This window comes from Acanthochromis polyacanthus, chromosome 7 (assembly GCF_021347895.1).
Source record: "Acanthochromis polyacanthus isolate Apoly-LR-REF ecotype Palm Island chromosome 7, KAUST_Apoly_ChrSc, whole genome shotgun sequence".
Lineage (NCBI taxonomy): Eukaryota > Metazoa > Chordata > Actinopteri > Pomacentridae > Acanthochromis > Acanthochromis polyacanthus.
Window position 1 is genome coordinate 28,417,607 of NC_067119.1, and position 13,814 is coordinate 28,431,420.

The 13,814-nt window shown below is 42.1% G+C and overlaps 1 protein-coding gene across 1 annotated transcript in view; it reads right to left on the reverse strand.

Moving 5' to 3' along the window:
• Positions 1-49: 49 nt before the first annotated feature.
• The window catches only part of LOC110950525 (transmembrane protein 132D), a 29,561-nt gene continuing 15,796 nt past the window's right edge, over positions 50-13,814 (reverse strand). Inside the window, exons 4-9 of the mRNA XM_051950334.1 lie at positions 7,960-8,152; positions 5,903-6,046; positions 2,971-3,176; positions 2,437-2,701; positions 2,015-2,206; positions 50-1,925 (exon numbers count right to left, since the gene is read on the reverse strand). Coding sequence (XP_051806294.1) covers positions 597-1,925; positions 2,015-2,206; positions 2,437-2,701; positions 2,971-3,176; positions 5,903-6,046; positions 7,960-8,152 — 2,329 coding nt within the window. The 3' untranslated portion in view covers positions 50-596. The remainder of the gene's footprint in view (positions 1,926-2,014; positions 2,207-2,436; positions 2,702-2,970; positions 3,177-5,902; positions 6,047-7,959; positions 8,153-13,814) is intronic.

The window sequence follows — 13,814 nt, forward strand, 5'->3', positions numbered from 1 at the left end:
AAAGAAGCAGCATGCAAACTGCAGATGAAAAGTCAAATGGTAGGCAATATTCAAGATCATAGTGTTTTAATGAAAAAGACAAATGAAAATTGAATCAACTTAAAATTACAAAGACATGGGTCTTTCATATTTCATAATAAAAAAACACCCATTTTAGTTAGTATTATTTTTAATCAAAGCCACATTTCTGGTGAAATCTATATCTTTCAGACTGAGTTCTTGAGTACAACTGGTAATCAATATATTTATAATCTGGGATATTTTTCAATGTGTCTCTGTCCTATATATACCAGCATGTGAGTGCAAAATTTAGAGACGTAGATATGCACATGCATCATTAACATTTGGTGGCTTTACATATTGTGTAAATAAGAGTCCATCTGGTTGTCCATCTGAAACATTATCACACACACCCACTCTCCAATATTCACAATAATATACAGTACATGTACATGTAAAAGGCCTTGATAGGTAATGAAATGTAGAGGAGGACGATTCCAAAATCACATATTTTTGACAGTTGTCAGACTTGACAAAGGCATTGAGGTGATCAAAGCCACATCTACTGTACATGGGAGGTCTGATCAGGTCCTGTATTATAACTGATCCCCAGGCTCTGTGATGGGCACTTGAGGTTCCTCCCCACAACTGTCTTCCTTCCCAACCCAGTGGATGCCATGGCCGTTCTCTCTTGGCGGGAGATGTGGCGAATGCTGACGCTCCAGTGTGGAAAAGGTGGTGAACTGAACCCTCTTTCTCTTGCTGGTGGGCGAGTGGAGGGACTCACTGTGCACAGGTTTACTCCTGACTGAGCCTACGCAGCTGAGGGGAGAGTCTGTAACAGAGGCCAAGCAACTGGGCCTCCTGGAAAGAGAGGCAGTCTTATCAGGCCCAATGTCTATAACAGTGGTTGTAGTCTGGGAGTCTTGCTGGACTGGGCTGCCTGGCACACTCATCACCAGCTCAGCATCTGTGCCGAGCCATACCCAGTCATGCCTGTGCCCCGTGGGCTCCTGGCCATGAGACGGAGGCTTCTTGTGTCTAAACTTAACAACATATGAGATACAGTTTACCAGAAACACCAGTATGGCCAGACAGAAAACACCCAACAAAGCATACATGCCAATCTCTAAGTCTGTGAGAGGCCTGTTCGCCAACATGTCTTCGCCACCAATTTCTACCTCGGCTGTCTCCTGTCCAGGTATCTCCACCTTGGTGGGGAAGTTGTTGTAGTTTACCAGATTCCCAGGGGCCTTCACAGTGCTAGTAAAGCTTATACTGCTCATGTCCTCCACTATCATATTGTCCGAGCCGTATCCTTTGCTGCTGTCACTGGGGCTGCTCATCAGGCTGACATTCAGCACACTGGTAGGACTTCCGGGGTTTCCTGAATTATTGGTCTTACCTACACCTCCGAGGCTGCCACTGGTTATCAAGGTTCTTTCTGTAGATTTGATGGTGGTTGTGATCTTCTGCATGGCACTCTCCTCTCGGTCTGAATTTGAGATACGTGGTGGAGGATCCTGAGACGGCTTCCTCTGCTTCCTCTCACTGCCCACCTCTTCCCCATCGCTCCCATAGTCACTGCCATTGTCCTTGTTGCTACCACTGCTGCTGTCGATGCTGCTGGTGATGCCATCTGGCCGCCGAGTGTTCACCTGAAACTTGACCTTGAGGCTGCCATTTCCAACAGCGACAGTACTTTTGCGTTTGGACTTCTGGCAGGCCTCACAGATGGACATTTCTACTCTGATCAGGACTCCCTCACCCTCTCCTTCTGCCACAACAACTGGAGGTGTGCCCTGCACTGACACCACCCCCTGATCCAGAGATGTCACCGTCACACGGTGGTAGGTTGGGTCATAAATGTCGAGGGGTGTCTGGTTGCCATCACTGAACTGTAACCAGGCACTGACCAAAGCTTCCTAAAAGAACAGAAAATAGTAGAAATTGAATTTGAACTTTGAAACTCGAGGTTTTTCTCCTACATGTTTCAAAATATATAGAATGTTACCTGTTTGGGGTTTTGTAAGACCTCTTGTGTGGTTGTGGTAGCCAGGATTGCCCTGTTGCTTCCTGAACTGAGCTGTAAGGTCATAGAGAGGCCTGTAACCAGCTGGACCCCCATCTCTGTGATTGTCACTTTGTCATCCACGACTTTGACAGTTGTTTTGGCCAAGATGGCATCAGACAGTGGAGAAAACACCTGTCACAGAACAATGTCAGGTAAAATAAATTGGTTGCAGTCTCAGATTTTTTTTATTATTATTTGGATAAGTTTTGTTTAACGGGTTCAAAGTAAACCTTGTGTCCTTCTAACCTCTTAAACCAGTGTTTGCCTAAAGAGAAAATTACTTCATTTAATTAAGGATCTGATTAGTTGCTGACTGAAGCTGTTCACAGGCTACTTGGGTCAATCTTGGTTAAGTTTATTACCTGGATGGTGGTGGTTCCAAGGTCACGTCCCACCAGCACCCTTCCTCCCTGTAGCCTTGCCACTCGAGGGTCCTCCACCTTCATGAAGTATCGAACCAGCCTTGTGACATCTACCTGCCAATCAGTGCCCAGGAAATAGGCCTGAGGATCCCGGGGGTCTGCCTGCTCTGCTACAAAACTGGTTAGCACCCGGACCAGAGCATGCTGAAACTGCAGCATGCAGCCCTTCCCTTTGCGGTCATCTTCGTCACTGTTCCAGCCAGGTCTGGAACATAAGCACAAAAGCAAGCATGCAGGTCACACCTGTCACATGGTAAATGCCTTTCACCTGCTCTATTCCAATCACTCAACCCTGTCTCTTTGCTTGATTGGATCAGATTGAGATATTGAAGTACATTATGTAATGGAATCAAACCACTAAATCCTTAGAGAGACATGATTTGGATTTGTATGGACTAAAGGATGCTTCTGGAAAACACACTCGGCACCAATAAAGGGGGTGTTTATGTTAAGCAAACGGGTTATGTCTCCCACCTTTTTGAGGTGAGGATGGGTATCCTCCAGCTCTTGATCTGGCTCAGCTCTGTGTCTGATAGCTCGATCTGGAGGGGCAGTTGTGGCATCCACACGTTCAGTTCAAGCTGAGCGCTCAGGTAGCTGTAGGAAAAGTTTACCATCATCTTCACCTTGCCCTTCGTCTCTTTGCCGTTTACAAAAACATAGTCGCACCTGTCTGACACCTGGATGACGGGAGATAAAAGTAAAAGGAAACAATCCATCAGAATATCTAATCATTTTAATTTCCCTGATAATATCAGAGTTTGTGTAAGTACACTTTTGTAAACGATCTATATCAAACTCAGAATGAAACCGTTGTCAATGAAGGAGGTGTTCATCATCTAACCAATGACAAAAAATAATCAAATATTCTCATAAAAGTCGCTATTTTAACAAATAGGCCATTCTTACAACAACAAATGGCCATGCAGCAGTTTTGCACTGCATGTGTTACCACAGTAATGTCAGCTGTCTGTAATAAACTACTGCGATGATCACCGGTCCGAAGCGTTAGGAAGAGGCAGCATTGCCGTTTTATGTAAATCAAAATATCATGTGGTGCAGTGCTGAGCATCAGTCCTTCACAGCCAAGTGCATTCATAACAGCATAATTTCAAAGGTGACCTTTACAAGTTTGGGCAACTGTTCAAATATTTCATGGATATTTAGGGACATGTGTCAAGAGATTTTTCTTGGTCTTCTCAACACCCTCCTAGCTGCTTTAAAGAAATTAGTTACCACAACATTGAAATTCAGTCACTGACCAGTGAAACTGTTGTGTGCCAGGGAAAAAACACTATGAGTTTGAGAGATTGCCTAAGGAGGACTACAAATAGCAAACAGTTTCCTGCTTTCATTTGGGTGAACGTAACTGTTAGCCAGGCTATGTGCTGTCACAGGGACACGCTATTTTTGAGAGGGTCTTGTGTCATCATTGCATCTGAGCGTCAGTCATCCACCAGCTGAGCTGAAGCTTTAGAATGACCACATCACTATGCGTCATCCTTGATGCTAACTGTGATGCAGTGACATCTCTACAAATAATCCTATGCTTGATTTTACATCCAAACTGCAGATTTATAATATGTGGCTCTAAAGCTCTTGAATGGTTGTCAGAACATTTCCAATGCGAGCGTGGAACAACAGAAAAGGACCGACTTATTTTCAGTGAAGTCATCTCATGTTTTACTTCAGTGCAGAGACAGTCAACCAGTCATCCGTGATCTAAGGAAGTTTGCTCATTTCTTCTTTTTTAGAAAAGCACCTTCCAAGAGCTCCACTGAACTTAACATGGGCTATGTTCAAACAATATTCTGAAGCACCAGTTAGAAGGGAATGCCATTTTTATGTGCCATCCACCCACTCCTCTCAGTCACAATCTGATTCTGCATCCAAGAATATCCCTCAGTGTTTTTGGTGTCAAAAGAGTTTGTTTTTTTTTTTGTTTTTTTAAGGGATTTCACTTTCATCACTGGGTACACTTACTTAAAGACAGGCACAAATTTAAAATAATGAAATGCACGCTTCACTGACACAACTGTGACTGTAATTTCCTTGCGCAAATAAAACAACTTAAGAGTTTTAATGAGTATGCAGAATGAATATAACTATTGTAGAGGTTCAAATTAAGTTCAAGTGCTGCACTGAAGTCAGGCTTGATGTAAATCAGGTAGTTAGATTGCTACATAACACCACAAATCACCCTGATTAATCAACTAGGAACACATCTATGTATATGTCTCTGTTTGAAAAGTTCAAGTGTTCTCTAATCCTGGAGTGACAAGGGGAGTGTTTGTGAACATTGTAGGTCTTGTCATCACTCAGACATTTAAAAAAAAAACTTTCCATCACAGCAGATTAAACTTTGTTTCTGTTTGCTTTTGTCACGTAAGCTGTCAATTAGATAAATCCTTCTCCAGTTATCTCTACCACATTGGATACTGTTCAGGCACTCAAGGAGAGAAAAGACATCTGAGTAAAACTTAAATACACTGAGATTTACAGTGAGCTTGGAACAACAACACAACAGCTGTATTACAGGGTAGAAAAAAAATACAGTTCACATTCACCCTCTCAGCATCTTTATGTAATCCTGCTTTTCCTTTTGAGTGGCACCCATTTGCACATACTCCTTGTACAGTATATCTTATGAAGTGAATCTCCTTATGTATAAATAATCTATACAGTTTGGCCCATATTTGACCAGCAAAATTTGTATTAAAGAGCTGGAGTACACTGCAAGGTGGTATTCTTTGTTTATCCTTGGATAAATATATTCACAGCCTTTGACCTCAAGACCCAAGGGCCTGACTTTCAATTTCATTAGTAAAGCCGGCTTTTGGCAGTCAGCCGTGCACAGGTTCACAGGATAAAAGGGACAAGTCACGGGATGGGAGCACAGTGGTGGACTGCGAGGTCATTTGTGGTGAGCAATGTAGCACAGTAGCTGTTCATTGTCGAGGAGATTGATGGCTGATGTTGCCGGAGTCCAGCTAATAGTTTGTTTTACCATGTGGAAAAGAGACGGAGAGCAAAAGTGACTTTGGTACAACTTATTTGTCTGCAGCTGTCCTTCCCATCTCACATGAAACCAACCTTGCCCCCCTTTTTTTAACAACCACTTTAAATTGCCCTCTGCCCCCCAGTATCAGGACAGGCAGGCAAGATACAAACAACTCACATTGCTTCATGTAACAATTTATTACAAGGGACTGGACATTGTTACACAATACTGCTGCAGCACAGAGTGACTGAGGTCGAATAATGCTGTAAACAAATCTGAAACAAGTTCAAAGCCTTTTATGAAACAGTCCACTGGACCAAAGAAAGTAGACATGATGAATCAGAAGGACATTGTTATTTGCATTGTAAGGGGAGTTATGTAAAGAGGAAGAAGAGGAAAATCTACCTTGAGAACATCTTCATCAGTGGAGCTGCAGTCTGTGTAGTCAGATACATCTGTAACTACTCCATCTTCCTCCACCGCTACCGTCCTCACAGGCATCACCACCTTCTTTCCGGTCATCACAGCGGTGTTTAGGATCTCGCTGTCCTGCAGAGAGAGTGAAGAAAAATGAGCTAGCACATCAAAATAACACGCCTTACACAATAATTCCATATGATTTAGTTTTACATTCTCTGTGGTCACGCTGACAAACAGATAAATGTTCTTGCAGACAGTGTGACGTAGGATGCAAGTGAAGGAGAAACGGGAGGAGACATGGATGACGAAGTGTGACTCTGACTCAGCACTTCTCAGGTAAGAAGGTAAGTCTCTCCTTTGGGAAGCCAGCAGGGGAGAAGAGTTAAGGCAGGGTGATGATCAGGTCACCACATGGAAGGAAGAGCTAATCTTGGATTTCTCTGCACAAGCATGTCCCTGAGAGGTATGCTGTATCAGTTCAAACATGGTCAAATTACCAGAGACACAGAATAACAATAGCCCCTACACATGTACAGTACAGCCTGTTCTTTATAAAAGAGTATTACTAATATGGAACCCTGGAGCAGGGAGAGTAAGGAAGAAGCTGCTCACTAGTGGAAGGGTTGATGGTTCGAGCCCTGCCTCCCTCTGTCCACATGTCTGAAGTGTTAGCTGTTGGTTAGGTGTGTGTTTAAACAGAAGAATGAAAGACAAAGCATTTTGGATAAAATTGCTTTAAGAATGCAGGCCAGTTAATGTTACATGAATTGATATAAATACAATTATTAGTTGCTGTCGTAGGGCTGAGTGTCTCTCTTCTCACTCTGTGGGTTTGTACAGATATGCATTATGCATGCTTGGACAATCATAGGAGGAAAATGAAGCAGATGGATGTGTGCTGTCCTCTAAAAAAACACAGTTTCAAATGAAGTTGAAATAATAGAGTATCATGTGTGAATTAGTATGAGAGCAGTATAGCACGGCTCAGTTAAGTTCCGTGAATGATCAGTTAAATCAAATTAAAGGCGACACTTGGCCACTCTGAGCATGAAAATGAAACAGATGGATATGTATCCCTCGATTGTAAAACTGGTTTAAATGAAGCTGAAATAACCAAACTTTCTTTTTTTCCCCAGCTAAAACACTGTTCTGAAGGCTGTGTCAGTGAGGCTTTTGCCATTATCTAGAAGTATTGAGCAGCAGCAATGGCTAGAGTTCATGGAGCAAGGCTAAGAGTGATCAGTCAGCGCTAATGTCCCCTTGAGCCAACCATCAAATCTCCTCATGTTTGGCCCTCAGCCTGAGGTCAACTTCTAATCCACGTGAGAGATGAACCATGTCAAATTCACAAATCAGGATACTGTAGCATATCCTCATAACTTCACACACCAGGATGATGGAAATGCAGCAGTCAGCCTGTGAAATATGAGTAACCTGCTCCCTTAAAGTATAACTGAAGCATGGCAACTTTACGTACTAGAAATATATATTTTTTATAATATGAAGTTGAACAAATCCAAAGTTTATGTTCCCCCTCCAGACAGTGTTTCAGGAAGAGATCAGTGGCCCAGGTGACAAAGATTCACGTACAATATTTGTAATTCAAACTTCTGTACTGTTCAGTAATTAGTACAGGAGGTTATATCATAGATTAATTATAGAGGTAGGGCGATAAAGAGGCCTGTAGCACCAGAATAGAAGCACATGAAGCAGCTGTTAGGAGGAGAGGATGACCACATATTGCATGCTAGAACAGAGCAGAACAACACAGAAACGAGACATCAGCTGGCTGACAGTAAACAACACAAGGTCACTCTGCTCAAAATAGAACCCATTTACTAAACAATCCAAAGCATATCCAGCCTTCTGTGTATACAAACCAGACAGGAATGGATCAGAGCAGAGTGCATTTTATGATATTTTCATGCACCAACACTCAAAGGATGCAGACCAAGTGTTGGCATTATTGGAAACATCGCTGTCAGTGACATCAGGGGTGGTTTTTATGGTGATTAGGTGTGACATGAATCTGTCGAGCTCACCATTATAAGAGGAGCCAGGCCGACAAAGTCTCTCTGAGTGGTATAGATCCTCATGGCTCCTTCGGTCTTGGCGACAGCTTTGGACGCTGATGGTAGCTCCAGCTTCCATATGATCACCTGACTCTCAAGAGGAGTGCTCAGCTCCTCAACCTCGAAATCCATCTGAAGTACCTCCAGCAGACTGCTTTCAAGCCTGAATAGGAAGCAAAAATCAGGAATAATTAGACAGATAAAGTGTGATTACAATACAGACATGCCTGCCTTTAATTCCACAGCAACAAATAGTTTGTAAAAGATTAACAAGGCAAATTCCCAATGTCATATTCATTATGTGGTGCAAGCAGCAGCATGTTGTTTTGTGTTTTGACTGCTGGGAATGCATTTAATTGTTTAACACCTTCATTATGTATCACTGGCAGAAAGATGAATCATTCCTTTAGAGCCACTCCGCTGATGCTCATTTCATCACTGGAGCCTCCAACTCTCCTCTCTCAAACAAAGTTCTTGAAGAGACAAGTATGTCAGAGATGCAGTGATTATTTAGCAGTGTATCGTGCGTTACAGCCCATGGCTCAGTGCCCTCACTACAGGACCAGTCAGTGTAGATCCCAAGTCATGGTTACTGGAGACCAAAGAGTCTGAAGTAGGCACACACTGAATTAGGATGGTGGACATTTCATTTGACATTTCTTTGAGAGTCTACAGGCACACTAGCCGCTCTATGCTAACTCGAGTGCACAAACATGCACAACGTAGCTATGTTAACATGCCAGTGTTCACTTCGCAAGCATTTGTTTTTCAGGTGTTTCCTTTGGTTTACTTTGTGTGAAATTCTGCAGACAGTCCTTTCAAGAGTTGACCCTCCTTAGGATCCACAAATGTGTAAATGTCTAAAAATAAAGAAAATATGTAAAGATAGATGAGATATAGACTTTGTTACTGTGACATATTGACAGCTTAAAAAGCATCGAGAACTCTGTGATTGTATGATGCAAAGGCACTATTGGTTATATAGTTGGCAATGACCAGTAGACCATACATGCTTTAATGTATGTGTTCAGTCATTTTAATTTTAGGCTAAATCTGCAGTTATTTAATTTTAGGCAATTGTTGAAAATGATGAAAGAAAAGGAGAAAGTAGTTAAGATTGCGGCTGGAGTTTCAGAGATGTCCAGCTCTGAATTCATCGTGACATGTTATGAATTTGAGCTCGTGGATAAAAAGTGGAGACATTTTTAGGAGAGGGATGTGATTCCACTAGTTGTGACAAGACACAATCCCCTCTTTTTCAGCTTTTCTGAGGGCTTTGCATCTCTAGGCATTTTCATAAACTGAACAGGAAAACAACAGAGCAGAAATTCTCTTTGCTGGCCCTTCCTTGGAGTTGCTGGCAGTGTAAAATGTGAGTAGAATAAAAGGTGGTCCGAGGACAGTAGCATCTTGCAATAATATAAGCCTTGCTAACTTATAATGGCCTCTGAGTGATGCCAGCTAGAACAGAGTGTCCTAGCCATGGATTCAATTTTCTCCCATGCCCAAGTTTGAATCCTGGCTTTTGTTTCTTGGCACTGTATTGAACTGCACAGAAAAGATATATTGGTGGACAAAAACACAATAAGCATGCAAATAACCACATGGACCTTATCAGACTCGATGCATCTGTGTGTACATGTTATAAATCTGTGTCAGAGCTGTACAGAAGCAGGGTAAGTTCTCTTTACTGCATGAAAATGACCTCTACAGGGCTGCACACCCACCGCCTCTCTGCATTAAGGCAACAACAGTAGGAGAAACTGCAATCACATTTTGTTAATCCTCCATCAAGTTCCAAACTCAACAACAAAGCACGCATAAGGCCTTGACTGTGCCCTTCTTCCACTTCCATTATGCTTTTGTAAAGGGTAGGACAGAGATCTTGTGTAATTTCATAATTTTACCATATTGCTTAGTGACCTAAGATTAAAAGATCATAATCGCAATCTGGTCAAGTATCAAAACAAGACATGCTTGACTCACAAGAGCATGCCTATATCCTCTTAAGTTGGCATTAACACAGATATCCATAAGATAGAGGATGCTGTTCTGCTATTTACAACCCCTGTTGTTCTATTGAAGCTTGCAGGGGATTGATGCTTGAACTTATTTGCGGCCCACAGTTTGTGAGTATAAGTGCTTTAATACTAAGATCCAAACCAAGCCGCTGCAAACAGAGGATAAAAAAGCTTTAATGTACAGATACAGCAAATAGTTTCAGCGCTCACTAAAGCCAGGAAAGCAAAATTGAGAGGAATCCCCACAGTGGTGTGACAGCACATGCTGTCGGCCAGGGTTTCAATGAGTTCCATGACATTTTAGAGAGGATTAACCAAGCTGAGGAAAAAAATATGTTAACCCATAAATAAGTGAAATAAGCAATGTCCTAATCCATGGAAGATGGGGAAAAACAACTTCATGAGGTCAAACCAATAACGGTGATACAGATAAGATCAATGTTCTGTGTCTTTTTAAAGCAAGAGGATATTTTTTCATAAAATCTGACAAATCAGGGTTACACAAATCCACATTTAGCCTGCAGATCTTTAAATGTGTTCCTGTACTGGAGTCAAGTAACCTTTTCATGTATTATTCTGTTTCAACTTTTATTAGTGTTTTTTTCATCCTGTGAATTTGCTTGCTCTTTTCCTGCCTTGCCTACCGTCCACACACAGATTAGAGCTTTAGTTTTACAAGCATTTCTTGGAGCTGCTCTAGAGGCAGACATAATCTTACTGTTTGAATTAAATCTCAAAGGATCCGGTTTTGGGTTCGCTGGCAAGTTTGGATTACAAAAAAGAAAAAAAGAAAAGACAGCTGTTTCCTGAATGTATATTGCATTCAAGACCAATGGTCAACTGGATGACTTATTAGCCACTGTAGTATTAAAGCTATGTTTTTCTGCTTTTAAACAACTTTCTTCCAAACTGAAATACCCCAACATCTATAGTGCAGATTTTGTAGAAACATCTATGATCCTCAGAGGATGAATCCTTTAGACTCTAATGATCCCTTGACATTTCCTTCACAACCACCAAGCATTTGGAATCTCGGCTGCTCATCGCTGTCCTTGGATGAAATTTACAGGTAGATAACTCTAATCTCACCTTAACACTGATGACATTCTGTGTTTTAATTTCATCAGGTCAAAAGTTTAATTTTCCCACTTCTTTGGCTTGGTTTTGCAAAACTAATGACATCCTCAGCTTCAGCTCAGTTACTTTGTGTTTAGTGTTAATTAGTAAATGTTAGAAAGCTGAAAGGTTTAAATTTTGCCTGCTAAACAGCACACTATGCGTGACCCCTCCGCACACTGGTTGAGACTATTACTTGTAATGTATACTGTGTGCAGAGAGGTCACACGTACGGTCCGCGGACCGGTATCGGACCGCCGGGGGGTCCGACTTCGCCCGTGGAATATCAAAAAATATTCGAAAAATTATGACCTACAATATTATTACTGCATTTGTTTGATCAAACTGCAGTTGCCATCCGGAGCCGTGAGGTCAGCGATGCTGCAGTGAAAACCAGCTACCTAATTGCTAGCAAAACAGATTTAGCATCAAAGCCGTACTCTGAGGGGGAGTTCGTTAAAACTTGGCTGCAATCGTAAGGCACAGTGGAGTCATTTCTGGCATTTTCTGTTGCAACAGATGAGAGCGCTGATATTACGGACGTCGCTCAGCTGGCCATATTCATTCGTGGAGTTGACAAGACTTTGAATGTCACAGATGAGTTTCTTGAGTCGGTGCCGATGTTAGACACCGTAACAGCTGAGGACATTTTCCGCGCTGTCGTTGGTGCTGGACAGGCTCGGAATGGACTGGTCCACCGCTGTCAGCCTGGCGGCTACAGATAGTGCACCATCAGTGATCGGGAAAAAGGCGGGTGTTGTGGCAAAGTTTAAAGACAAAGTCAAAGCCGCAAATGGAGGGAGTTGTTTTTGGACATTCCGCTGTATTTTGCATCAGGAGGCGTTGTGCTGTAAGTCGTTAAAAATGGATCACGTCTTGGAGGTGGTTGTCCGAACTGTTAATTTCGTTCGTGCCTTCTCAGTGACAGTAACATCACCCGTGGCCTGCCGTACCACACTGAAGTAAGGTGGCTAAGCCGAGGTGCTGTGCTAAAGCGCTTCTTCGATCTTCGTGGGACATCGGAGAAAAAAGGTAAACCTGTTGTGGAATTACAAAGCCCACAATGGCTGCGGGACTTTGCATTTCTAGTTGATGTTACAGAGCACTTGAATACTCTGAACAAAATGTTACAAGGGCGCAAAAAAAAAAAAGATCACCCAGTGTTATGACAGCATACGTGCATTCAAGTTGAAGCTCGAATTGTGAGAGACGCTGCTTGCAATCGGTGACGCTGCTCATTCCCCGTTTAAGAGATGTATGCGCAGCCAGCGTCAATGCTGACATGAGCCAGTACAAAGACAAGATTACGGGATTGCTGTGGGAGTTTGAGAAACGATTTCAGGTCTTTAGCGAACTCGAGACAGAATTGGCAGTTTTTCGCTCACCATTCACAGTCGAAGCTTCTGATGTGCCCTCTGACATGCAATTTGAAATAATGGATTTGCAGTGTGATGTAGAACTGAAGGACAGATTTGCCTCTGTGGGCTTGGAAACATTTGATCAGCATCTCCTTCCAGGCTACCCTAAATTAACAGCACTGGCTGCAAAAATGTTGTGCACGTTTGGGACGACCTGTCTTTGTGAGCAAGTTTTCTCAGTAATGAACATTAATAAAACAAAACTGCCCACAAAGCTCACACATAAGCACTCAACTGACATGCTGAAGTTGGCTGCTGCTCAGGACATGATCCCTGATACTGATGCACTTGTGCAGGCTAAAGGATGTCAAGTTTCAGGAGCAAATACAAAGCCAGAATAAATCCTGTAAAATGCTGCTTTAAACATTGTTGCCCTAGGGGGAAAAAAACATCTGCTAAATGAAAACTTGCTATAGTAAATGCTGTGAAATTCAATGTTAGTCATCAGATTCACTACAAAAGTGTTTGGTTGAATGGAATATTATTTCTAATGGATGCATCCATGTTATGTATGTAGTTTTTATGTATATTTTACATCTACATTTTATATATAAACAAGGCAGGTGACAACTTTACTTTCTTAACTGTCTGTATAAAATAGCTGCTACTTAGGATTTAAAGGTGTGCAGACTTAATTTAGATGTTCACAATTACTTTCCAGATGTGGAAAACGGACTTCAAAAATTTCTATATCTTGATGAGTTTTTTTTATCCCCCGCCGGCCGTAGGCACGGAGGGGGATATTGGCGTGGGCACGTCCGTCCGTATGTCCGTACGTACGTATGTACGTACGTATGTACGTACGTCCACATTTTGTTTCCGGAGCATATCTCAGAAACTACTTGAGGGATTTCATTCATATTGCACCCAGGCCATCTTTATATAGTATAGATGTGCCTTTTTGGGTGCATGACCTTGACCTGATTTTCAAGGTCATACTGAGGCACTTCAAATATTTTTTGATTCTGTTTCTGGAGCATATGTCAGAAGCTACCTGAAGTATTTCATGCATATTGCACCCACAACACCTGTGCATAATGTAGATCTGCCTTTTTGGGTGTATGACCTTGACCTGATTTTCAAGGTCATTGTGAGGCACTTCAAATGTTTTTTTGTTTCCGGAGCACATCTGAGAAACCAGTTGAAGGCTTTCCTTCATATTGCACACACTAAGCCTGTTAGTAATGTTGATGTGCTTTTCGGGTGCATGACCTTGACCTTATTTTCAAGGTCATTGTGAGGCACTTCAAATATTTTTCCATTCTGTTTC